General features: G+C 45.3%; 4 protein-coding genes across 5 annotated transcripts in view; 3 read left to right on the forward strand and 1 right to left on the reverse strand.

Moving 5' to 3' along the window:
* rela (v-rel avian reticuloendotheliosis viral oncogene homolog A) overlaps positions 1–1,636 on the forward strand; it is a 33,342-nt gene extending 31,706 nt beyond the window's left edge. The window contains exon 12 of the mRNA XM_079603427.1: positions 564–1,636. Coding sequence (XP_079459553.1) covers positions 564–860 — 297 coding nt within the window. The 3' untranslated portion in view covers positions 861–1,636. The remainder of the gene's footprint in view (positions 1–563) is intronic.
* A 4,013-nt stretch (positions 1,637–5,649) lies between these two features.
* Positions 5,650–8,479, reverse strand: cUnh11orf68 (chromosome Un C11orf68 homolog). The gene is made up of 2 exons (XM_079603436.1): positions 8,346–8,479; positions 5,650–6,755 (listed from the first exon to the last, which is right to left on the reverse strand). Exon 2 carries the CDS (start codon positions 6,752–6,754, stop codon positions 6,032–6,034), a length of 723 nt encoding a protein of 240 aa, XP_079459562.1. The 5' UTR covers position 6,755; positions 8,346–8,479; the 3' UTR covers positions 5,650–6,031.
* Positions 8,480–8,656: 177 nt separating this feature from the next.
* drap1 (DR1-associated protein 1 (negative cofactor 2 alpha)) lies at positions 8,657–21,521 on the forward strand. The gene is made up of 7 exons (XM_079603447.1): positions 8,657–8,946; positions 14,668–14,740; positions 15,289–15,382; positions 15,476–15,598; positions 16,597–16,687; positions 17,439–17,530; positions 19,658–21,521. Exons 1-7 carry the CDS (start codon positions 8,905–8,907, stop codon positions 19,824–19,826), a joined length of 684 nt encoding a protein of 227 aa, XP_079459573.1. The 5' UTR covers positions 8,657–8,904; the 3' UTR covers positions 19,827–21,521.
* Positions 21,522–22,122: 601 nt separating this feature from the next.
* Positions 22,123–24,770, forward strand: part of LOC306994729 (mitogen-activated protein kinase kinase kinase 11) — a 47,570-nt gene continuing 44,922 nt past the window's right edge. For both annotated transcript variants that reach the window (XM_079605510.1, XM_079605511.1), the window contains exon 1: positions 22,123–24,011. In XM_079605510.1, coding sequence (XP_079461636.1) covers positions 23,255–24,011 — 757 coding nt within the window. In that variant the 5' untranslated portion in view covers positions 22,123–23,254. The remainder of the gene's footprint in view (positions 24,012–24,770) is intronic.

Below are 24,770 nucleotides of genomic sequence, written 5' to 3' on the forward strand. Positions count from 1 at the left end.
CGCTCGTTTTTAGCCATTCTTTTAAAGGTGTAGTCTGTAATATTTAGGAAGATCTGCTGACAGAAATGCAATATCATATATAGCTAGCTAAAGTCTTTGTATAAGCTACTGTTTGGTTCATTTGCAATATATATATATATTTTAAAAAAAGCGATAGAATAAAACACTGACACAATGATGAACAAGTAGCAATAATATCGTTTTACTGGATAATCAAGTAAACATAATTTCTTGATGTATCTTTGTAAAGAAACCTCATTGTTTAACTGGCTACTCTCTGCTGTCTCAGACGACGACATCACTTCCTGTCGGCCACCGTAACTTCTGTTGGGTGCAATTCACAACCTCACCACTTGATGCGTCTAAACTTACACACTGCACCTTAAAATGTTGCTATTTAGTTTCCTTCTTTATATATATATATATCTTGTTGATGATTTTAGTGCTTCAACTTATTTTAACCACTAATCATGCAGCTTTAGGCATCGTTTTCTTTTCTCTCAGCTTGATTCCACAGTCCAGAAAGCTCTTTAACAGTTGTAGTGCTGATATCTGTGTTCCAGGCGATGCTAGGCGGCGAGTCGATGGGGAAGTCGGCGTGTCACATGACCACGGCGGGCGGCGGGGAGGGCCCGGATCAGGCGCTGGATCCCGTGGCCAACAGCTCCACCTGGATGAGCTTCCCGCCCAGCATCGCCAGCCTCCTGCAGAACACAGAGCCCATGCTGGAGAGCGGCTCGAGCCCGGCGTCTGCGATGCTGGAAGACCTGGAGGTGCTGAACTCCATCGACGACGACCGCTTCATGTCCATCTTCACCAGCAGCAGCCACACGGGCTTCCTCTCCGGACACCCCACCTAAACCAGCGTCCCCCGAAACTCTCGTTCAGGCCGAGGAGCAGAGTCACCCCGAAGACCAGCGCTCAGGCCTGCAACACACCGTCTCTGATGAACCCTTTCGTACCGGATTATATTGGGTCAGATGTGTATCTTTTGTACAGTGAGGTGGAATAAACCTCGTCTCTATAAGCACAGTGCCTTATTAAGCCAATCACAGTGCGAATTACAGGCTCATCAAGCATCTCAGCCAATCACAGCGCAGAGTTACAGCCTCATCAAGCAGCACAGCCAATCACAGCGCAGAGTTACAGCCTCATCAAGCATCTCAGCCAATCACAGCGCAGAGTTACAGCCTCATCAAGCAGCACAGCCAATCACAGCGCAGAGTTACAGCCTCATCAAGCAGCTCAGCCAATCACAGCGCAGAGTTACAGGCTCATCAAGCAGCACAGCCAATCACAGCGCAGAGTTACAGGCTCATCAAGCAGCTCAGCCAATCACAGCGCAGAGTTACAGGCTCATCAAGCAGCACAGCCAATCACAGCGCAGAGTTACAGCCTCATCAAGCAGCACAGCCAATCACAGCACAGAGTTACAGGCTCATCAAGCAGCACAGCCAATCACAGCGCAGAGTTACAGGCTCATCAAGCAGCTCAGCCAATCACAGCGCAGAGTTACAGGCTCATCAAGCAGCTCAGCCAATCACAGCGCAGAGTTACAGCCTCATCAAGCAGCACAGCCAATCACAGCGCAGAGTTACAGCCTCATCAAGCAGCACAGCCAATCACAGCGCAGAGTTACAGCCTCATCAAGCATCTCGTACTGATAGAACTGATAAGAATGTAAATGTGTACCTTGAAATAATCGCTTTCGATAAAAGCGTCTGCCAAATGCATAAATGTAAATCTCAGCCAATCACAGTGCAGAATTACTGGCTCAACAAACAGTTCAGCCAATCACAGCCTTAGAAACATTGAGCTTTAGTTGCACGTGCGTACAGAGAGTCTCATATGCGCAGTATATCATCACTGTACAGTAGAATGTTCTGTAACGAGTATAACACATTATCTTTTAACGAATATCACACAACTGTCTTGTTTACTGTGTGCCGCTTTATTTGCCCATCTTTATGTTTTGCTTTTCAATTTTAAAGGATTTACTTGTTACTTTGATTACCATCATTTTTGATAAATAAAGATGATAGATAATCATAAATCCAGAAAAATTATAACACACAACAGCTTTTCTGAAAAAATAAACTTTTTATAAAAAACCTTATTATTGTAAAAATGTTAATACATTATTAAATCGTTAAAGTTCTATGAATTACACTTGATTAGACATGATTTGTGATAATTATAATTTAATGAAACCATTAAAACGTAATCCAGAAACAATAAAATGGAAACACAGGGTCGTAAACGTGTCGTTTGTTCAACTGTAGCCTACTTATTAAATTGTGTAAGTTTCATAAACTAATTTTTTTAATTACTAGAATTTAATTTAACCATTAAAACCAAGTCCAGCATTTAAAAAAAAAAAGAAAATCACTGGAATTTTATAAAAAATAAATACAGTGGATTTCATAAGGACCTACAATTTTAATTGAATTAAATTTTTCTTTTTTCTTTTTTAGCACTAAAATGTAATGTATCCAGTAAAATGAAAACAAAGAAGCATAAAGAGAGTCTCACGGCCGGTACAGATGCGCACGCGTTCCAGAGTTTATATTTCATGCCGTTCCAATCATGAAGCTACAGTTATTAGATATCGATTTACAGTTTATGGATGATGTGCAGTCCTGTAGTTTCTCTCTGTGTGTGTGTGTGTGTGTGTGTGTGTGTGTGTGTGTGTGTGTGTGTGTGTGTCCTGTTACAAACGTTACGCTGGTCAATATGACGATATGACGACGACCATCAGCGTCTGCAGAGTCACGTGACCGGCTCCACATGTACAGTCTCCGTGTGTGTGTGTGTGTGTGTGTGTGTCTGAAGCAGGGGCGCCGCTAAGGGGGGAAAAGTTAGGACGATTCTAAGGGCCCACGCACTTTTGGGGCCCCCAGAGATTGATTTTAATAATGGAATAGGTGCGGTGGGGGGCCCAACCTCATATTCTTTCATAGGGCCTAAAATTTCTAGCGGCGCCCCTGGTCTGAAGCCTCGCAATAATCCTGTTCTGTCTCCTCATCTGTGCGATCATCTGTGCGCTCATGTGTTCACTCGTGTTCCTGTGGCCTTACGGCAGGTGTGTGCAAACTAATGCTTCTGTACTAAACACTGTAATAAATGCCCCGCTGCAGAGTGTGTGTCACTTCATGAGGCACGGGAGATGTCCTGTGCGTGTGTGTGTGTGTGTGTGTGTGTGAGGTAATAGTCAGGGGGCCAAAACTGATTTTAAAACTTTGTCGGACACTTTTTGGTACAAGTTAGTATACACCTATCCAGTATTAATATTTAACCCCTCACATGTGTTCTGGCCAGGGTGTCCGCTTAGAAAATGTTTTTTTGTCTATTTTAACATTATATTCTTAAAAGTGGTAAAAGCGGATTTTTTCCAAAGTGCTTCCATTTTCTTCCATGTTATCGACTGTAATTTTGGGCAAATGTGCAATATAATCCAACTTATGTGCAAAGCATGATCATTAAAAAATAATAATCAATAAGCACCCCAAGAGCACCACACCACAAGGGGCACTGTTGTGTCAGACCCAGAGAAGATCAACAGTCCGAACACAGCTTTATACAGGTTAACTTGGTCTGTTTGTCTGAACATTTACCTCAAGATTCTGCCATCGAATGTGGCCAGAAACAGGGTTAGCTAAACTATACTTACCAGATATATAGCTAGGCTAATTTACTTTACTTAAGCTTACTTACTAATAGGTAAATTAAGTTTTGTGCAGATTTTGTAGCCAAAGAGGCCAAACACGACATCAACAAGGTGCCGTTTGATCTTTGCCTTGAGCCGGAACGGTTGCTGGAGGATTGGTAGGCATCACTCGACTAGAAACCGTCGGTCCATCGCCCAACGAGCGTGCATCTCCAGCACAGGACACCGGATCCCTGTTTGGACTGACACACGATGGAGAAGATGATGAGCACAACCACAGAGACGGCCTTCCATCCAGACTCAGAAGGGATGATGATGATGTCATTCAACTGTAGACCAACTCCAGAGACGCCGAGTCTTCCAACTGGAGAGTGTGTGAGTCGGTGTCTGACCAGCGGTGATGTTGCTCCAGAGGATACACTGACTGACCTAACACATGCGGAGTCTGGGACACAACTGGTGACGGAGCTGGTGAAGAAAGAGTGAGCACACACTTCCGTAACAGCCTCACTAAGAGGAAACTCAAATCTGCACAGAACAGACAGCAAACCTGGAAAACTCAAATCCAAGTGTGTGAAGAAGCCTGACAGGATATGTTCCGTCGCATCATTGTATCAATGGACAGTGGCAGAGCGGTTAAAGGAACACTCCGACTCTTGGGGACTTTAGCCTATTCACCGTATCCCCCAGAGTTAGATAAGTCCACACACACCTTGTTCATCTCCGTGCGTGCTATAAGTCTGTTTGACGCACCCACCGCTAGCCTAGCTTAGCACAAAGACTGGATGTGAATGGTTGCAGCTAGCATACTAATCCAAATAAGTGACAAAATAACGCAAACATTTTCACATGTTGTGATTTGTATAGTCACAGAGTGTGCAAAAAACAAAGTCACATGAGACACAGACATATTTTAACCGTATAAATCCTGGGAACTATATTCTCTGAAGGCGAAGCACTACTTGGGCGGAGTGATAACCGCAGCACCTGAGACGCGCCGTTGTTTCTTCTGTCAACAAAACCAACGTGATTAACTATCTACTAGCGGACGTGAATGGTGATCATGGCTGATTTTGAGGAAATTTCAGATGATTTTTACTTGGTCAATATCCAGAGCAAGCAGCCATTTCTTCATCCGGTCAGCGTTTCTAGTTGGTATTCTATGAAACATCATGATATCACCTGGTCTCCTCTGTTTAGTGTCACAGCTCTTTACAATACAGCGAAAACCCATGATTGTAAACTACGCTTTTACTATTTATAAATTGCTGACTCTGTTACCCAAACTCTGAACGAACTCTCTGCTCCTCACCTCGGCGCGTCTCAGGTGCTGCGGTTATCACTCCGCCCAAGTAGCAGTGCTTCGCCTTCAGAGAATATAGTTCCCAGTCTTTATACGGTTAAAATATGTCTGTGTCTCATGTGACTTTGTTTTTTGTACACTCTGTGACTATACAAATCACAACATGTAAATAGGAAAATGTTTGCGTTATTTTGTCACTTATTTGATTCAAAGATTTTGACAACCTCCCTAATATCTTACCTATGGGGGTCTCCTAGTCCTAACTAAACAAATAGGGTGATAGCTTGCACCAAAACATGTTTGCTAAAGTCTTAACGGAAGCCCTTTTCAGAATTGACCCCCTGACTATAATCGCAGCTGCACACACACACACACACACACACACACACACACGCGAGCTCTTGAAGCTCCGCCCCCTGCAGCAGCTCATTTGCATTTAAAGGGCCAGACACAAAACGGTGCGTTTTTGCAAATCCTCAAAAAGTGACACTTTAACATGCTATATAAACATGTCTGTGGGGTATTGTGTGCTAAAACTTCACACACACACACACACACACACACACACACACACACACACACACACACACACACACACACACACACACACACACACACACACACACACACACACACACACACACTCACACTCACACTCACACTCACACACTCACTCTCTGGGGACATCAGAGACTTATTCTACATCTTGTGAAAAGGGCAGTACACCCCCCTGAATGATTCAGTGGCTCACTCATGAATACTGGTGTGAGTGTGATCGGCTGTGATCGGACTTGTCGAAGGAGTTGTGATTGTGATCTTATAACCAGTAATCGTGCAGCTCTAGTTTATTGCCAATGCATCATTTTTTCAACTTACATTTTACAAATGAAAGTATGCGTTTGTACTGAGAATATCCTTCTTGTTTATTTGGCACAAGAACAAATGAACCGAACGAACGCTGAATATAAAAAATAAATGTTTAAAAGGAGAAACACAAATCAAAGCCTTTTTGGCATCATAATAATTTCCAACGTAACGAAACAAAGCGGAGCAGAGTTTGGTCAGGTGACCTCCAGGTTGGTGACTTTGTCGGTGATGTGGGAGCGGCGCGGGACGCTCTCCAGGTCGAACATGCTCTCGTAGATGGTGGGGCAGATCTTCCAGCGGTTGTTGCGGTAGATGCCCAGATGCGTGTAGACGTCAGGCTTGTAGTACAGCACGCACTTGACGCCGGCCGCGCGGATAGTGGCGTCCAGACGCATCACCTGCTCCTCGTCCGTGAAGTTCTGGTTGTAAACGCAGATGACGTGCCTGGAGTCGGAGCGCGGGTCGTGCGGGCTAGCCTTAGCGGAGGAGATCCTGCCGTCCAGCGCGGCTCTAGCGATGCTCTCCCAGGCGCGGTCCACCTTGAAGCCCGTGTCCAGGTGCATTAGCCACTTCCCGTGCAGCACGCTGTGGTTTAGCGCTAGCTCTCGGATGGTGTGGTAGGTGACGCTGCGTCCGCTGGCTAGCATCTTCTCCCAGCTGTCCTGAAGCCCGCCCACGTCTCCGGTCTCCCCGCAGAAGTGCGGGCCGCGGACCGCGATCCACCCCACCGGCCTCTCGCCCTCTGTGTAGCGGCTCACCTGCGACGGCCGGTGCGACTCCAGCCAGCCGCTGAACTCCGCGCGGGGCGTCTTGCGCGCGTCGAAGATGATCCAGGGGTCCATGTCGGCGGCCATGGCCTCGGCCGCGTAATCCTCGGCGGAGAGTTGCCCGGGGGGAGCGGCCTCGTCCTCCGCCATACTGTCCGAACAATCAAAGCGTTATTATCAAGTCCCGTGTAATCAATTTAATCCCTTAAAACTCAGCTTTAATCACCACAATTACATATTTAAATGTTTTTTCCTTGAAAAAAAATTCTTCATGCCTTAAAATATCTTGAATGTAACTCGACACCTTTGCCTCATTTAGTATACGTGGTTCTATGAATATGCAAATTAGCCCCGCCTCCACTCCACTCACTCACAAACCCAAGTATCTGCATTTCAATATGTATTAAATGTGTACAATGTTTGGTTTTGTGTCAATGTTCCCAAGTTCCTACCTTTTAAGTTATGAAACGTTATTATTAAACATTTTCTTGGTTATATGAATGTGAGAGAACACATTAAAGTCAATAAACTCATCTTTGATCCCCAAAATTACATATTTAAACGATTTTCCTTGATAAAATGCCTTAAAATAGTTTGAATGTAACTCGACACCCTTGCCTTATTTAGTATGCGCGGCTCTCTGAATATGCAGATGAGCCCCGCCTCCACTCACTCAGAGATCCACTGGTTGACGATCACACGTTGATCTGATTGGTTACAAGGTAGTTTGTGACGTCAGAAACTCACAATTTCAAACCGTGTTTTTGAGACTCAGCAATGCTGTCCACTTATGAACTTACACATGGTGTGTGTTAAAGCAGATTAATAACACCACATAGACACATAGGCTACACAACATTAAAAGCTGGAATTACACCACAGGGGGACTTTAAAATTTGTATTTTTATATATGTGACCCTGGTTCACTGCCGTTTTAACGCCCCTGGACACGCCCCTGACTGCTGATTGGCTACAAGTGTGTTGTGCTGCTCGTTCATCAGCGTTTCTCAGTCAGAAATTGCTTACTGCGCCTTTAAATATGCAGTTTTGTATCATGTCAGAAGAACATTCTCTGAACTATGACTAATGTTCTGGCAATGTTATGAACGTTAAAATAACATTTATTTAAAAGTTGTATGGGGTCAGTTGCATAAAATTAGTCTTTAACACTGTGTTTTAAGTGCTACTCTGACCAACTAGCCGTTAATAAGGGGGTCATTTGTCTTATTTTTTGGATTTAAGTTCGACTAATCTACTTTATTATGTAACTGGATTAACGTTTTAAAGAAAACAAGTCGATGTCTAACTTGTAAGACTAGTAGCAGTTTATATAACCGGCCACTAGTCTTTAATAACGGTTTCAAAACATTAGCACAAAAACGTTATTTATACATCGTTCCTGGAAGGTTTTTCTGAGCTAGTTGGACGACCATCTAATGTTTTTAAATGTCACTTGTTTTAGAAATTCCCATAATTATACAATTGAACTTCCCTGTAAAGTTTCCTCTAACGTTCACATAACCAGGAAAACGTTGTGAACTTTCTGGGAACACTCATAATTGATGGGGAACGTTAGGCAAACCGTTCTCGCAAGATGTGTTTTTGCGTCTGTATAGTCAGATCTGCACTGTTCATCATCAGGCATGATACACAATCGCATATTTAATCGCAAAACCCAGTGTCATATTTTTTTAATATGTTCTTTGCCATATTAAATGTATTAAAAGTTTAAAATTCTCACTCTGTAGTGTGTTTTTCTAGCAAAACTCTGCTGAGTCACTGCGGCTCTCATCCGCTTTCCGCCTCAACACTTCCGGCTTCCGCTTAGGCTTCTTCTTCTTCTTCTTCTTCGTTTTATCACGGCTGGTATTTTCTGTTAGCGCGCTTCCGCCACCAACTGTAATGGCGCGCTGGTGTAGAAGAAACGCAATAATAAATCACCTATAATTAAAAACTGTCTTAAACTATATACCTATATCTATATTCTCTCAATAGATTTTATTTTAAAGTCGTTTCGGTTTCCACCTCGACTTCGGAACTGTATTTAAACACCCCGGAAGCACAAAAAAACGAACCGTAAAGAAGCGAGAACTCGTGCAGCCGGAAATAACGGAACAAATCCACCGTAAAATGACGATAAAAATCGCCGAAACGCACGGACGGTGATCAGTGATGGTGCTTTAATCGCTTTAGCGACGGATCTGCGCGAATCTAACGAGTTTATCCTTCATATTTCTGGAGTGTGGCCACAGACTGACGGAACCGAGCCAGAGCCGCTGCCGGGCCGTTTCTGCGCAGAGATGCCGAGCAAGAAGAAGAAATACAACGCCAGATTCCCTCCGGTGAGACCCAACACACACCCGACACACACACGCGAGCTTAAAGACGTTCAGTGGAGACTTTACGCGTTTATTGAGGAAATACGAGGAAAGATGAACGCTTTCAGTCCGGCTAGCCGCTAGCTCGCTAATATGCCAGTGTTTGGGTTTAATCCGCTTTAATCCGGAGTAATATATCACAGCCGATCAGTGTGTGGTGTTGGGGAGTGTGTCGGGGCAAGTGTGCTCAACCCGAGGCTTTCGGGGAGCTTTATGGCAAAGATGAGCGCTTCGGAGAGGTTAGCAGGAATGCTAGCTAACCTCCCTCTTTCTCCTCCTGTGTGTGTGTGTGTGTGTGTGTGTGTGTGTGTGTGTTGTGATCTTGATCCACTCTGGTGTGTTTACCAGGCTTTAAACGCGTTCTGGATGTCCTCGCTGGTGTGCACATGTGTGTATTACACCGGGTTTCTGGACTGGTGGTGTGTGTGTGTGTGTGTGACAGAAGAACTCCAGCATGTGCTCTTGTTGACATCTGACTGAAGAGTTTCATTTGCATCTCATGCATGACTGGACTCAGTTTCCCCGATGACTGTACAAGTGTGTGTGTGTGTTGATGACTGTAAAAGTGCAGGTGTGTGTGTGTGTGTTGGTGAATGTAGAAGTGTGTGTGTGTGTTGTGTTGATGACTGTAGAAGTGCAGGTCTGGTGTGTGTCGTGTTGTTGATGAGTGTGTGTGTCGTGTTGTTGATGAGTGTGTGTGTCGTGTTGTTGATGAGTGTGTGTGTCGTGTTGTTGATAAGTGTGTGTGTCGTGTTGTTGATGAGTGTGTGTGTCGTGTTGTTGATGAGTGTGTGTGTCGTGGTGTTGATGAGTGTGTGTCGTGTTGTTGATGAGTGTGTGTCGTGTTGTTGATGAGTGTGTGTCGTGGTGTTGATGAGTGTGTGTCGTGTTGTTGATGAGTGTGTGTCGTGTTGTTGATGAGTGTGTGTCGTGGTGTTGATGAGTGTGTGTGTCGTGTTGTTGATGAGTGTGTGTGTCGTGTTGTTGATGAGTGTGTGTGTCGTGTTGTTGATGAGTGTGTGTGTCGTGTTGTTGATGAGTGTGTGTGTCGTGTTGTTGATGAGTGTGTGTGTCGTGTTGTTGATGAGTGTGTGTGTCGTGGTGTTGATGAGTGTGTGTCGTGGTGTTGATGAGTGTGTGTGTCGTGGTGTTGATGAGTGTGTGTGTCGTGGTGTTGATGAGTGTGTGTGTCGTGGTGTTGATGAGTGTGTGTCGTGTTGTTGATGAGTGTGTGTCGTGTTGTTGATGAGTGTGTGTCGTGTTGTTGATGAGTGTGTGTCGTGTTGTTGATGAGTGTGTGTCGTGGTGTTGATGAGTGTGCGTCGTGTTGTTGATGAGTGTGCGTCGTGTTGTTGATGAGTGTGCGTCGTGGTGTTGATGAGTGTGTGTGTCGTGTTGTTGATGAGTGTGTGTGTCGTGGTGTTGAGTGTGTGTCGTGGTGTTGATGAGTGTGTGTCGTGGTGTTGATGAGTGTGTGTGTCGTGTTGTTGATGAGTGTGTGTGTCGTGTTGTTGATGAGTGTGTGTGTCGTGGTGTTGAGTGTGTGTCGTGGTGTTGATGAGTGTGTGTCGTGGTGTTGATGAGTGTGTGTCGTGTTGTTGATGAGTGTGCGTCGTGTTGTTGATGAGTGTGCGTCGTGGTGTTGATGAGTGTGTGTGTCGTGTTGTTGATGAGTGTGTGTCGTGTTGTTGATGAGTGTGTGTCGTGTTGTTGATGAGTGTGTGTCGTGTTGTTGATGAGTGTGTGTGTCGTGTTGTTGATGAGTGTGTGTGTCGTGGTGTTGAGTGTGTGTCGTGGTGTTGATGAGTGTGTGTCGTGGTGTTGATGAGTGTGTGTCGTGTTGTTGATGAGTGTGCGTCGTGGTGTTGATGAGTGTGTGTGTCGTGTTGTTGATGAGTGTGTGTGTCGTGGTGTTGAGTGTGTGTCGTGGTGTTGATGAGTGTGTGTCGTGGTGTTGATGAGTGTGTGTCGTGTTGTTGATGAGTGTGCGTCGTGTTGTTGATGAGTGTGCGTCGTGGTGTTGATGAGTGTGTGTGTCGTGTTGTTGATGAGTGTGTGTCGTGTTGTTGATGAGTGTGTGTCGTGTTGTTGATGAGTGTGTGTCGTGTTGTTGATGAGTGTGTGTGTCGTGTTGTTGATGAGTGTGTGTGTCGTGTTGTTGATGAGTGTGTGTCGTGTTGTTGATGAGTGTGTGTCGTGGTGTTGATGAGTGTGTGTGTCGTGGTGTTGATGAGTGTGTGTCGTGTTGTTGATGAGTGTGTGTGTCGTGGTGTTGATGAGTGTGTGTGTCGTGGTGTTGATGAGTGTGTGTGTCGTGTTGTTGATGAGTGTGTGTCGTGTTGTTGATGAGTGTGTGTCGTGTTGTTGATGAGTGTGTGTCGTGTTGTTGATGAGTGTGTGTCGTGTTGTTGATGAGTGTGTGTCGTGGTGTTGATGAGTGTGCGTCGTGTTGTTGATGAGTGTGCGTCGTGGTGTTGATGAGTGTGCGTCGTGGTGTTGATGAGTGTGTGTGTCGTGTTGTTGATGAGTGTGTGTGTCGTGTTGTTGATGAGTGTGTGTCGTGTTGTTGATGAGTGTGTGTCGTGGTGTTGATGAGTGTGCGTCGTGGTGTTGATGAGTGTGTGTCGTGGTGTTGATGGGTGTGTGTCGTGGTGTTGATGAGTGTGTGTGTCGTGGTGTTGATGAGTGTGTGTGTCGTGTTGTTGATGAGTGTGTGTGTCGTGGTGTTGATGAGTGTGTGTCGTGGTGTTGATGAGTGTGTGTGTCGTGGTGTTGATGAGTGTGTGTGTCGTGTTGTTGATGAGTGTGTGTGTCGTGGTGTTGATGAGTGTGTGTGTCGTGTTGTTGATGAGTGTGTGTGTCGTGGTGTTGATGAGTGTGTGTCGTGGTGTTGATGAGTGTGTGTCGTGGTGTTGATGGGTGTGTGTCGTGGTGTTGATGAGTGTGTGTGTCGTGGTGTTGATGAGTGTGTGTGTCGTGTTGTTGATGAGTGTGTGTGTCGTGTTGTTGATGAGTGTGTGTGTCGTGTTGTTGATGAGTGTGTGTCGTGGTGTTGATGAGTGTGTGTGTTGTGGTGTTGATGAGTGTGTGTGTCGTGGTGTTGATGAGTGTGTGTGTCGTGGTGTTGATGAGTGTGTGTGTGGTGTTGATGAGTGTGTGTGTCGTGGTGTTGATGAGTGTGTGTGTCGTGGTGTTGATGAGTGTGTGTCGTGGTGTTGATGAGTGTGTGTCGTGTTGTTGATGAGTGTGTCGTGTTGTTGATGAGTGTGTGTCGTGTTGTTGATGATGAGTGTGTGTCGTGTTGTTGATGAGTGTGTGTCGTGTTGTTGATGAGTGTGTGTCGTGTTGTTGATGAGTGTGTGTCGTGGTGTTGATGAGTGTGTGTCGTGGTGTTGATGAGTGTGTGTCGTGGTGTTGATGAGTGTGTGTCGTGGTGTTGATGAGTGTGTGTCGTGGTGTTGATGAGTGTGTGTGTCGTGGTGTTGATGAGTGTGTGTGTCGTGGTGTTGATGAGTGTGTGTGTCGTGGTGTTGATGAGTGTGTGTGTCGTGGTGTTGATGAGTGTGTGTGTCGTGGTGTTGATGAGTGTGTGTGTCGTGGTGTTGATGAGTGTGTGTGTCGTGGTGTTGATGAGTGTGTGTGTCGTGGTGTTGATGAGTGTGTGTGTCGTGGTGTTGATGAGTGTGTGTGTCGTGGTGTTGATGAGTGTGTGTGTCGTGGTGTTGATGAGTGTGTGTCCAGTCATCTTCATTTATACAGCGCTTTTAACAGTGTAGAGTGTTTCAAAGCTGCTTTACAGAGATAAACGTATAATTTAAGGTAACAGTGTTTCGGCTCTACAGCGGTTCTTGAATAATGTTATTTTCCAGCTAAAGTTAGTTTTGATTGATTCACTTCCGTCACAACGATCATTAGTTATTAAATTAGAAACCGGTAAGACGACACCGTTCTCTCTACACAGACTTTACACTGAACCTGTGAGAAACACTGATCGTCACGTGCGCATCAAGAATTAATTCTATAGTTATGTTTGAATATATGTGCGCAGGTTTGTAATTCCCTACAAACAAGCCTATACAAACTACTTGTCCTGCCTATAAATGTGATACAGAATTTTATTGTATCACTACGGGCAAGATACGTGAGTTCCCCACAGCGCTTTATCTGTAGAGTGGTACAGGGATCCTCCATATGGAGAGGCTAGTGGACACTTCAGGTCAGCGGCGTCGTCGTGTCCTGGCGAAGGTCCTTCATCAGATCTGGATACGGCCTGGTTCCGGTGGACAGCAGTAAACCTCGGGATAAACAGAGAGACTAATATTAGCGTAGACGCCATCCTTCTTATGATGTACCAAGTACATCAGGATTTACGGGAAGTGTTCCCGGTCCCGGCTGTTCTAAACTATGCAGCCTAACATTGAGTTATATAAGTCTATAATGTGTTATGTGAATGCTAGGCCGAAGAGATGTGTCTTTAATCTAGATTTGAACTGACAGAGTGTGTCTGCTTCCCGGACAATGTTAGGAAGACTGTTCCAGAGTTTTGGTGCTAAATAGGAAAAGGATCTACCGCCAGCAGTCGATTCTGATATTCTAGGTATTATTAACTGGCCGGAGTTTTGAGATGGCAGTAGACGTGAAGGACTATAATGCGTTAAGAGCTCGCTCAAGTACTGCGGAGCTAAACCATTTAGTGCTTTGTAAGTGATCAGCAATATTTTAAAGTGTATACGATGTTTAATAGGCAGCCAATGCAGTGTTGACAGAACCGGCTAATATGGTCATACTTCCTGGTTCTAGTAAGAACTCGAGCGGCTGCGTTTTGGACCAGCTGTAGTTTGTTTATTAAGCGTGCAGGGCAACCACCCAGTAGAGCATTACAATAATCTAGCCTTGAGGTCATAAACGCATCAACTAACTGTTCTGCATTATTCATTGAGAGAATATGACGTAATTTAGATATATTTTTAAGATGGAAGAAAGCGGTTTTACAGATACTAGACACATGACTTTCAAATGAAAGATTGGTATCAAAGAGCACACACACACACACACACACACACACACACACACACACACACACACAGGTTCCTAACCGACGACGAAGACTTAACAGAGCATCATCAAGTGTTAGACAGTACTCTAGGTTATTACGTGTGGAAGTTTTTTGTCCAATAATTAGAATCTCTGTTTTTTCTGAATTTAGTAGTAGGAAATTACTAGTCATCCAGTTGTTTATATCTGCTATGCATTCCGTTAATTTTGTGAATTGGTAGGTTTCGTCAGGTTTTGAAGAAATATACAGCTGAGTATCGTCGGCATAACAGTGAAAGCTAATTCCATGTTGTGTTGTGTTGACGAGTGTGTGTCGTGTTGACGAGTGTGTGTCGTGTTGACGAGTGTGTGTCGTGTTGACGAGTGTGTGTCGTGTTGACGAGTGTGTGTCGTGTTGACGAGTGTGTGTCGTGTTGACGAGTGTGTGTCGTGTTGACGAGTGTGTGTCGTGTTGACGAGTGTGTGTCGTGTTGACGAGTGTGTGTCGTGTTGACGAGTGTGTGTCGTGTTGACGAGTGTGTGTCGTGTTGACGAGTGTGTGTCGTGTTGACGAGTGTGTGTCGTGTTGACGAGTGTGTGTCGTGTTGACGAGTGTGTGTCGTGTTGACGAGTGTGTGTTGTGTGTTGCAGGCCAGGATTAAGAAGATCATGCAGACGGATGAAGAGATCGGTAAAGTGGCGGCTGCAGTTCCGGTCATCATCTGTATCCTTTCACTTCCTCATCTTCCTCATCTTCCTCATCTTCCTCTTCCTCACCCTCCTCATCCTCACCCTCCTCATCTTCCTCATCCTCACCCTCCTCCTCACCCTCTTCATCCTCCTCATCTTCCTCATCCTCACCCTCCTCATCCTCACCCTCCTCATCCTTCTCATCTTCCTCATCCTCACCCTCCTCATCCTCATCTTCCTCACCCTCCTCACTTTCTTTAGTTGCGTTTGATCTTTTTGCAACAGTAGATTTTTAAATTCAATATCTTTAAAGAGGAGTTTTTTCTCCACTTCAGTCACACTTGCATACACCAGAACTCAGTGTTATTCACATCTATATTCTGCAGGGTCCACTGAGGGGTTTGTTCATGCATCATTCATTTTTAAATTATTACTGTATAAATGGACATTTTTAAAAAGGTTGCTCTGTAATAATTGTAGGATGTATCCAACATATTAGTTTTGCAGTGCAGATGTGAGCGGTCTGATGTTTTGAAGTGTGTGTGTGTGTGTGTGTATGCCCCTTTCCTTGACTGAGCCGAGCTCGCGCGCTGGAGCTGTTCCTGGAGTCTCTCCTGACGAAAGCCTGTCACGTCACCCAGTCACGTAATGCCAAAACCATGACCACGTCACACCTGTACGTCACGCACATCACATGACTCCTGTGTGCTGAGCACGCACTTCATTTGCCAACGCGCGTGTGTGTGTGTGTGTGTGTGTGTGTGTGCAGAAAGCAGTGCATTGAGCTGGAGCAGCAGTTTGACTTCCTGAAGGATCTGGTGGCGTCTGTGCCGGATATGCAGGGAGACGGAGACGAGAACCACACGGACACCGCAGACAAGATCCCGCGCAGGTCAGACACACACACACACACACACACACACACACACACACACACACTCCTGCTCGACAACACATCAGTTATTAATCCCACTTCACATGGATACGGAAGCGATAAACAATTCTGTATTATACATTTCTAAGGCCAGACAAGTCATTAGTTGAGGTAAAGAAAGACTGCACGCCGTCAGCTTTCTCAGTCGCTTGTTTGGAGTTTGCGCGGATTTTTTTGTTTTTTTAACTTGCACCTTGGATTCTGTCTCAGAGTTTGGAATTAGTTACTTTTCAGGGAGTAACGCAATATTGTAACGCTTTACTTTTAGAAGTCACATTCACTAACTCATCTGAGGTGTTTTTGTGTTACTTCAAATATGAACGTGTGTGTGTTCACTGCGAAAAACAATTTTCTTGCTCAGTGTTTTTGTTTTCCAGTCAAATATCTAAACGTTCTTAAATCACTGCACATTTACTGGAGAAGCGAAGTTACTTAAGATACTAGGCCTAAGTCTTGTTTAGAAAAACAAATTGAGTTTATGCTTAAAAAAAAAAAAGAATAAAATAAAGCACGAATAAACTTAAAGGGACAATGTGTAGTTTAAGTATTTTAGTAACTAAAATCAATGTCTTTATGTAAGGGTTAATGCCCGACGAGGTGTCCATGGTCAGGTATTAATGGACGACGGCGAGGCGTGAACCGTCCAGCGCGCAGCGAAGTCCATTAATACCTGACCATGGACACCTCGAAGGCCATTAAACCGCTTATTCCATGTTCACTTGCCAAATAACACACTTTTAAAACATTAGTTTATATTTTAATTAGTTTTACAATCGAAATCTAACAGTTTTAGAACTCCTTTTCTAGGTGTCCTACATCACTTTTTAATGGACACCCTGCAGCCAATCAGAATCCAGTATTCACCCAGACCATGGTATAAAGTCTGGCTAATGTGTGTGTGTTCTGTCTCTCAGATAAAGTCTAGCTAATGTGTGTGTGTGTGTTCTGTCTCCCAGAGGCCGTAAGATCGGCTCGGGCCGTAAGAACGGTGGAGCGGGAGCCAAGGGCAAAGACAAGAAACTCTCAGGCACAGAATCAGAGCAAGAGGTAAACTCACGAGACACTATCCCACAATGCACTGCTTCGTTACGTCACACTCAGATACAACATCTAGTCATCAGTCACGCTTGTTTCTGAAATGTGCTGCGATTAACATCCAGCAAACACGAGGCCAAGGTTATTTGAGGTTCGCTTTAAATTAATTTTGGCTTGTTTTTAATAAATCTTGTTTATTGCCCCTAAGTTTTGTTCTACACTTATTTTTTTTAAATTCCTTTTCTGTTTAAATAGGATTTGTTTACAGGAACTAAAAGTGTTTACAATGTTTTGTTTCTATTTCTGAATGTAATCAAATGTGACTGATGCACTGATGCAACTAATATGTTCGGTATACTAATACTAATATGTAATATCAATTCTGATCTTATTTCCCAGTGTTTATATTTGCCATCTTGACTAGATGCCGCTGGATTAACGTATTCAGGTCATGTGACGGCAGTGGAAATTGAGCAATTATTTATATTGTGTATATAATATAATTATATTCCACTTAACAACTGCGTGAAGCCTACTTTCTGCGAGTGTTTATGATTCATGAGCTGGTCCATAATGAATCGTGTTTTGCTGTATATTATTTGTTTGCTGTATATTATTTGTTTGCATTCAACCAACAAGGACACAGCAATAGAAATATGTGTTTGCTGTTACTGTCAATCAATTGAAAATCCATATTGCTGGATGAAATGCTGATTAATTATGCGTGTGTGTGTGTGGTGTGCATGTGTGTGTGTGTGTTCAGGATGACTCCGAGGACAGTGAGACGGAAGGAGACGAGGACGAGGACACGTCTCAGACCAGCACAAACACACAGCCTGGCTCCTTCTACCACAGGTGTTATTATACACATTTAAACCATATTCATACTTTACAACTCAATACTTCAAACCGTTTGCACAGTTTAAGCTTGTTTCCTAGCAATTCCAATTGATGCACTTAGAAAAAAAAAATCAGATGCAAATTATTATTATTAAACTATGGCATGTTTTTTTTTATTGCATTACATATATATATATTTCATAGGTTTTAACTGAACAAATTCAAATCCAGACTAATCAGCGTTTTACCCGGTCGACATCATGTCCACATCACCCTCGGCCCACGGTTTTACTCCCGCGGAGACGCTGCTATATATGATGTGTTTATTAGACCGGTGAGCAACTGTGGGATTCTGTCCCCGACCGCCACGCGGTGCAGAGGCGTGTCAGCCAAGACTGCCCCGCAACATCCAGAGACTTGAGGTACTCGGGGCGGATCTCATCCACAGCTTCTTGACTACCTCGTGACTTCCGCTTGGGTGATGGACGAGTCCACCTCTGAGCCCTCACCGAACTCCTCCCAGGCCCGAGTTTTTGCCTCCACAACCACCCGGGCTGCAGTCCTGTACCCGTCAGCTGCTTCAGGAGTCCCACAAGCCAACCAGGCCCGATAGGACTCCTCCTTCAGCTTGACGGCATCCCTTACTTCTGGTGTCCACCACCGGGTTCGGGGATTGCCGCCTCGACAGGCACCGGAGACCTTACGGCCACAGCTCCGAGCGGCCGCTTCGACAATGGAGGTGGAGAACATGGTCCACTCGGACTCAATATCTCCAGCCTCCCTCGGGATCCGGTCGAAGCTCCGCCGGAGGTGGGAGATGAAGATCTCTCTGACAGGAGACTCGGCCAAACGTTCCCAGCAGACCCTTACAGTACGCTTGGGTCTGCCGAGTCTGTCCAGCTCCTCCTCCGCCATCGGATCCAACTCACCACTGATCAGTGGACAGCTCCGCCTGTCTCCACAAAGTCGATCATCGACCTACGGCCTAGGGTGTCCTGGTGCCACGTGTACTGATGGACACCCTTATGCTTGAACATGGTGTTCGTTATGGACAAACTGTAACTGGCACAGAAGTCCAATAACTGAACACCGCTCGGGTTCAGATCAGGGGGGCCGTTCCTCCCAATCACGCCCCTCCAGGTGTCACTGTCGCTGCCCACGTGTGCGCTGAAGTCCCCCAGTAGAGCGACGGATTCTCCAGTCGGAGCACTTCCCAGCACCCCTCCCAGAGACCCCAAGAGGACCAGGTACTGTGCACTGCCGTTTGGCCCGTAGGCGCAGGGAAGCGACCCTCTCCTTCACCGGGGTAAACTCCGACACATGGCGGCTGAGCTGGGGGGCTATAAGTAAACCCACACCAGCCCGCCGCCTCTCACTATGGGCAACTCCAGAGTGGTGAAGAGTCCATCCTCTCTCGAGGAGTGTGGTTCCAGAGCCCAAGCCGTGCGTAGAGGTGATCCTGACTATCTCTAGTATATACCTCACAATCTCCGGATCCTTCCCTGCCAGCGAGGTGACGTTCCACGTCCCTAGAGCCAGTCTCCGTGTCCAGGGATCGGGTTGCCGGCCCCCGCCTCGACTGCCGCCCGGTCCACTATGACCCCTTACGGCCCCTCCTGCAGGAGTTGAGCCCACGGGAGGGCGGCCCCACGGCGCTCCTTCGGGCTGAGCCGCCACAGTCCTTGATTTTGCTCATTACATAAAGGGTTTATGAACCGCTCTTGGTCTGACCCGTCACCTAGGACCTGTTTGCCTGGGGGACCCTACCTGGGCATATATCCCCGGACGGCACAGCCCCTAGGGTCCTTCGGGTCCTCCAAGCCCATCTATAGGACAATATGTGGTCGAGATACGACTATTGAAAATCTGGAATCTGAGGATGCAAAAAAATCTAAACATTGAGAAAATCTCCTTTAAACTATAAAATACGGTAGGAAATTTACTAAATGAATTTCAGAGAACAGGATCTTTGGCATAATGTGTTGTTGGCCTGACCCGTGCAGCGTTAATGTATGACTGACACATAGGCATGCATTAAGTTTAAGCACATTCATACTTTTTAACTTTACCACAATTTCTGCATGTATTTGAAATGCATGTTTAGACTGTATAATGAGTGTGTGTGTGTGTGTGTGTGTGCAGCGTGGAGGCCCCGCCGGTGCAGTGTGTCCCCGCGGCGGGCTCCCAGCAGGGGGCGCTGTCCGTGTTCTCCCCGCACCCGTCTCTGGTGAGCGCGTTCCCGCCGGCGCCGGCTCCGGAGCCCCAGAGGAACCACGTCGAGGACGACGACGACGAGGACTACGACTCGTAGAGCGCCACACACACCGCTTCTGGATATTAGCTGTTTTAATTTCTTTTAAACTCTTCTTTTATTGTCCAGGAACAGTTATGCTTGTTTTATTTCTTCTGTTCGTGAGCCGGAAGTTTCGGCGTAATTTACCCCAGTGTGTTTTTGCACTTTTCTTTCCCCTCGTCTTCTCCCCGTCCTCCTCCTCCTCCTCCTCCTCCTCCTCCTCCGCCGCTGGTGTCACTCCGGGACGGTCAGCCGGCGCGCGCTCCATCCCTGACCTGTGTTGGAAGGGACATGCAGATAGTTCTGCTCGTTTTGCTTTTGTCAATTATTCTGCTTCTGGTTTTGTCCTTTTTAAGCTAGTTTTACTATTAAAGCTTTTCTTCCATTGATCACACTGTCGAACCGTCACTGAGACACTCACAAACTCCTCATGCTTCCCAGCGTTCACAGCTCTCTCTCTCTCACTCACACACACACACACACACACACACACACACACACACACACCGGGACGACGCACATGTGTATAGATGATCCCCCTTTGTTTTACATGTTTTAGACTCTTTTAATGTTTGCTGTGAGGCGCTCTCGTCTCGTGTACAGCGGCGCGTTGGCTTTTAACTTCTCCTGATTTTGTATGAGTGAAATAAACGTTGAGGTTTCAGTAATCTGCTCTTGATGTGTTTACTCGTGCGCCGCTCATAACCACTGTTCCCAGGCTCATGACGGCCTGTCCTGGAGAGTCACGTGTGTGTGATGACGAAGCCTCACTTCTCACGCACATCTAGTCAATTCATATACATCATTTTAACATGTATTTTCAGCTTTATATGGTTATTTTCAAGAAATTTTGAACTTTCTATTCATCAAAGAATCCTGAAAAATAAAATGTATCAAGTTTCTTCAAAAATATGAGCGGTTGCCAACACTGATGATAATCATAACTGTGTCTTGATCATCAGATCATCATATTACACTGATTTCTGGAGGATCATGTGACACTGAAGACTGGAGTAATGATGATAAACTCAGCTTTGATCACAGGAATAAATTACACTTTATTGTATATTCACATAGTAATATCTCTATATACTGTATTTATAGTGAATGAAGTCTCTGCAGAAGAAATACTCACACTCAATCACACACTTTTGAATGCAGTATATGGATTCATATATTTAGGCTTATAAATGTATATTTGGATTTGAATCTATATTCAGATTTACACTTTTATTTCCTGTTTGATCCCTCATTATGTGTGTGTGTATAATTATTTGTATAATTTTAGTTTATGTATGTGTGTTATATATCATAGTATGTAAAATATTCTTGTATTTCATATGGTATAAATGTAACTTTATAATCACCCTGACCTCAATATTAAGTGTGAATATTTGCTCGGCATCACACACTGAACTCCACCGTGACCTTTGACCCCGTGTGTGTGTGTGTGTGTGTGTCCAGAGTTGCTTTCGCTCTAGAATAGGCTGTACGCCAGACTCTGTTCATCTGAGAGATGATTATTGATTATTGCAGACTTCTGAGAGCTGTAATGTCTCCACGCCGATACAGATTATACCAGGACACATGAAGAAAACATGAAATTATAAACTAAAACTAAATTATACAAAAATGATGTGTGTGTGTGTGTGTCCTAGCAGTCAAAAGCTCAGTTGTGACAACACACTATATAAACAACTGCATCCTTCCTGCAGAAATGATGACTCAGGCCTTTGTGTGTGTGTGTCTGTGTGTGTGTGTTTATTAGTGTGTTTTCTTTATTAGGGCTCAGCCAAAAAATCAGGCAATTGTATAAAGATTGTCGGTGTGAAGAGTCTTAGGGTGATCCACATCTACAGAACCACTGGAAGCTCTTCATCCTGTAACGAGAGAACAGAGGTTACTCACTGCGAAGAGCTAAACTCCCTTTATTACCAAGAGTGACTAACAGCCTTGACTCTATATAATGCTCGATTTCTGTTCTGAATATCTTCAGTCAGTTCAGTGTGTTAACATCAGATGACTGACACACACACACACACACACACACACACACACACACACACACACACACACACACACACACACACACACACACACGGTCGTAACTTCAGCCCAGTAAAAAAGTAATTTAAAAAATCTGCTTATGGGGCATGTTGTCACACTGTATGGGATAAGCTGTCCTAGTGAAAACAATATACTGTACAATATTTTAAAAAGCCTTTTCCAGCTAATACTTTTTTTTTTTTTTTAAAACCTTAATAATAAATACAGACAAGCAAACTATAATGTAAATGACATTGTTATAATTGTCACACACACACACACACACACACACACACGCACGCGCACAGTGGCCAGGAGAGGGAGGAGGAGAGTCGGTCATCTGACAGTGTTCCTGTCCCACACCCTCCGGCCACACGGGAAGAGTTCACGGTGAACGGACTCATCAACACACCGAGTTCGCGAGCGTTTCTGAATCACACCGCCTGAAGAACACGCTCGACGTGGAGCCGCTGAAGTGACGCGACGCCATTAACCAGCGCGTCGCGATCAGCTGAGCGTCTCTTCCTGATACCGAGCCCGAGCGCAGTTAAAGTTAAAGGAACTCCAGCAGAACTCCAGAAACTGACCCATGATGACGGTCCGGACGGGGGAACCGACGACGCGTGCGTGAGAGAGCGTTTATGGACGCGTTTCTGCGCGTTTGGCCGCGAGTTGATTCGCTTTTCCTGCTATTCTTCTTCTTCTTCTGAGCGTTTCCTGCTCGGGCAAAACCACTGAGCTAAAAATACTGACCCTCAATGGACCGCTAAACACAGACTCGAAGTCCAATGCATCTCTCGCGAGTTTGTCCTCATGTTTGGGAGATTCAGAAGGACTTTAAAGTCCGGGTAAGTCAGTAAATCCATGTTTTTATTCTCCACAGAACTAGGCTATATTATACATGGTGTTTTTTTCGAGAATGCAGGTCCAAACGCTCCAAAAGTGACTTTCTGTCACTGATCTGGACCCGTTTTCTTCATCCCGGGGTCCTTCTGTGCGTTTACATTGGGATTAATGTCTCATTAAACTCCTAAAGTGACTGATCTGGATCCTGAACGTCAGTTTTCTTCATCCCTGGTGCATTTTTTGCTCTTGCATTGGGATTTATGTCTAATGGAGACTATTCCACTCCTAAAATGACCGTTTTCCTCTGATCTGGACCCGTTTTCTTCATCCTGGGTCCATTATTTGCTCTTTCATTGGGATTTATGTCTAATGGAGACACTTCAACTCCTAAAGTGACTGATCTGGATCCTGAACGTCAGTTTTCTTCATCCCGGGACCATTTTTTGCTCCTACATTGGGATTGATGTCTAATGGAGACTAATCCACGGATGACCCGGACGTACAGAGATCTGAGGGCGAGAGGAGATCTCACTTCTTCCGATTTATAAAGCTCAATGGAGCCGCTGAAGAACATTTTCTCCCGGAGCCCGTTGTCCACCTGGAAGAGCCTGGATCAGACTCGGAAGGGAGGCTTCACCAATCCGGTTTGGACCGCGTTGTTCGACTACGAGGCCTCGGGGAACGACGAGCTCACCTTGAGGAAAGGAGACCTCGTGGAGGTCTTGTCTCTGGATTCGGAGATCTCCGGGGATGAGGGATGGTGGGCGGGAAAGGTCAACAACAAGGTGGGAATCTTTCCGTCTAACTACGTCTCGTTTAAACCCAGCGGATACGGAAAGCTCCCGGGTTCTGTCGTCGTCCAAGACTTGGACCCGGCCGTGGTTCCCGAATTCGAGCCGGAGCCGGTGGAGTTCTCCGAGCTGAGTCTCGAAGAGGTCATTGGAGTCGGAGGCTTCGGGAAGGTCTATCGAGGAACATGGAAAGGGGAGGTGGTCGCAGTAAAAGCGGCCCGGCAGGACCCGGACGAGGACATCAGCGTCACAGCCCAGAACGTGCAGAACGAGGCCCGGCTCTTCTCCATGCTGAGGCACCCGAACATCATCGCGCTGAAGGGCGTGTGCCTGCAGGAGCCCAACCTGTGCCTGATCATGGAGTACGCCTCGGGGGGGGCCCTGAGCCGGGCCCTCGCCGGGTCCCGCATCCCTCCGCAGGTCCTGGTGAACTGGGCCGTGCAGATCGCCCAAGGCATGCTCTACCTGCACAGCGGAGCCATCGTGCCCGTCATACACCGCGACCTCAAGTCCAACAACAGTAAGTGGTTTGGTTTATAAAACTGTGTAGGATTCTCACTAAAAGTGGACACACCAAAAATGGTGTCGCCAAATAATAGTCAGACTTATAACACCATGCGTACGCCAGAACCTGCGCAGAATTCCCTTTATAAACCCCAGGATCCGTACTAAAAGTGTACGACACCCCAGAATATTCAGGCTTATAAACCCGTGCACATCCTATTCTGGACTGGCAACATTTATTCAACGTTTCTCACATTATCCCAGTTTATTCGCTATAGTTTAGAAAGTGTGTGTGTGTGTTATTAACTAAGTGTTTTCCAGCTGATTTGAAGGAATTCGTGACTATATCAAAGCCATTCACGTTTAAATAAGCTGATTGGAAGCATTTTCTCCTCCATTTTACAAAACTTTTTATTTTCATCAAAACCTGTATTATTTGAACTGTGAAGTCATTTAAAGCGCATCATTTTAGTTTAGTACGTTACCATAGAAATCACCCTCACTTACACCAAATTTATTTATACAGTCAAACAAAAATGTATTTACACTTCAACATTTCTCACATTATCAGTTTATTCGCTATATTTTATAAAATGGTATTAAATATGACCAGAACTTGATAACTTGATCTGTTGATATCTGGCAGGTTTTGTCCATCCTTCTGTTAGACTGTCTCACACATGAATTATGTTGAATATCTGTCAGCTGGTAAATTTAACTAGGCTATTATTAACTAGGCTATTAAATTTAACACAATTAGATAATACCAGTTTAG

Source organism: Phoxinus phoxinus, assembly GCF_949152265.1.
Source record: "Phoxinus phoxinus genome assembly, chromosome: 2".
Taxonomy (NCBI): domain Eukaryota; kingdom Metazoa; phylum Chordata; class Actinopteri; order Cypriniformes; family Leuciscidae; genus Phoxinus; species Phoxinus phoxinus.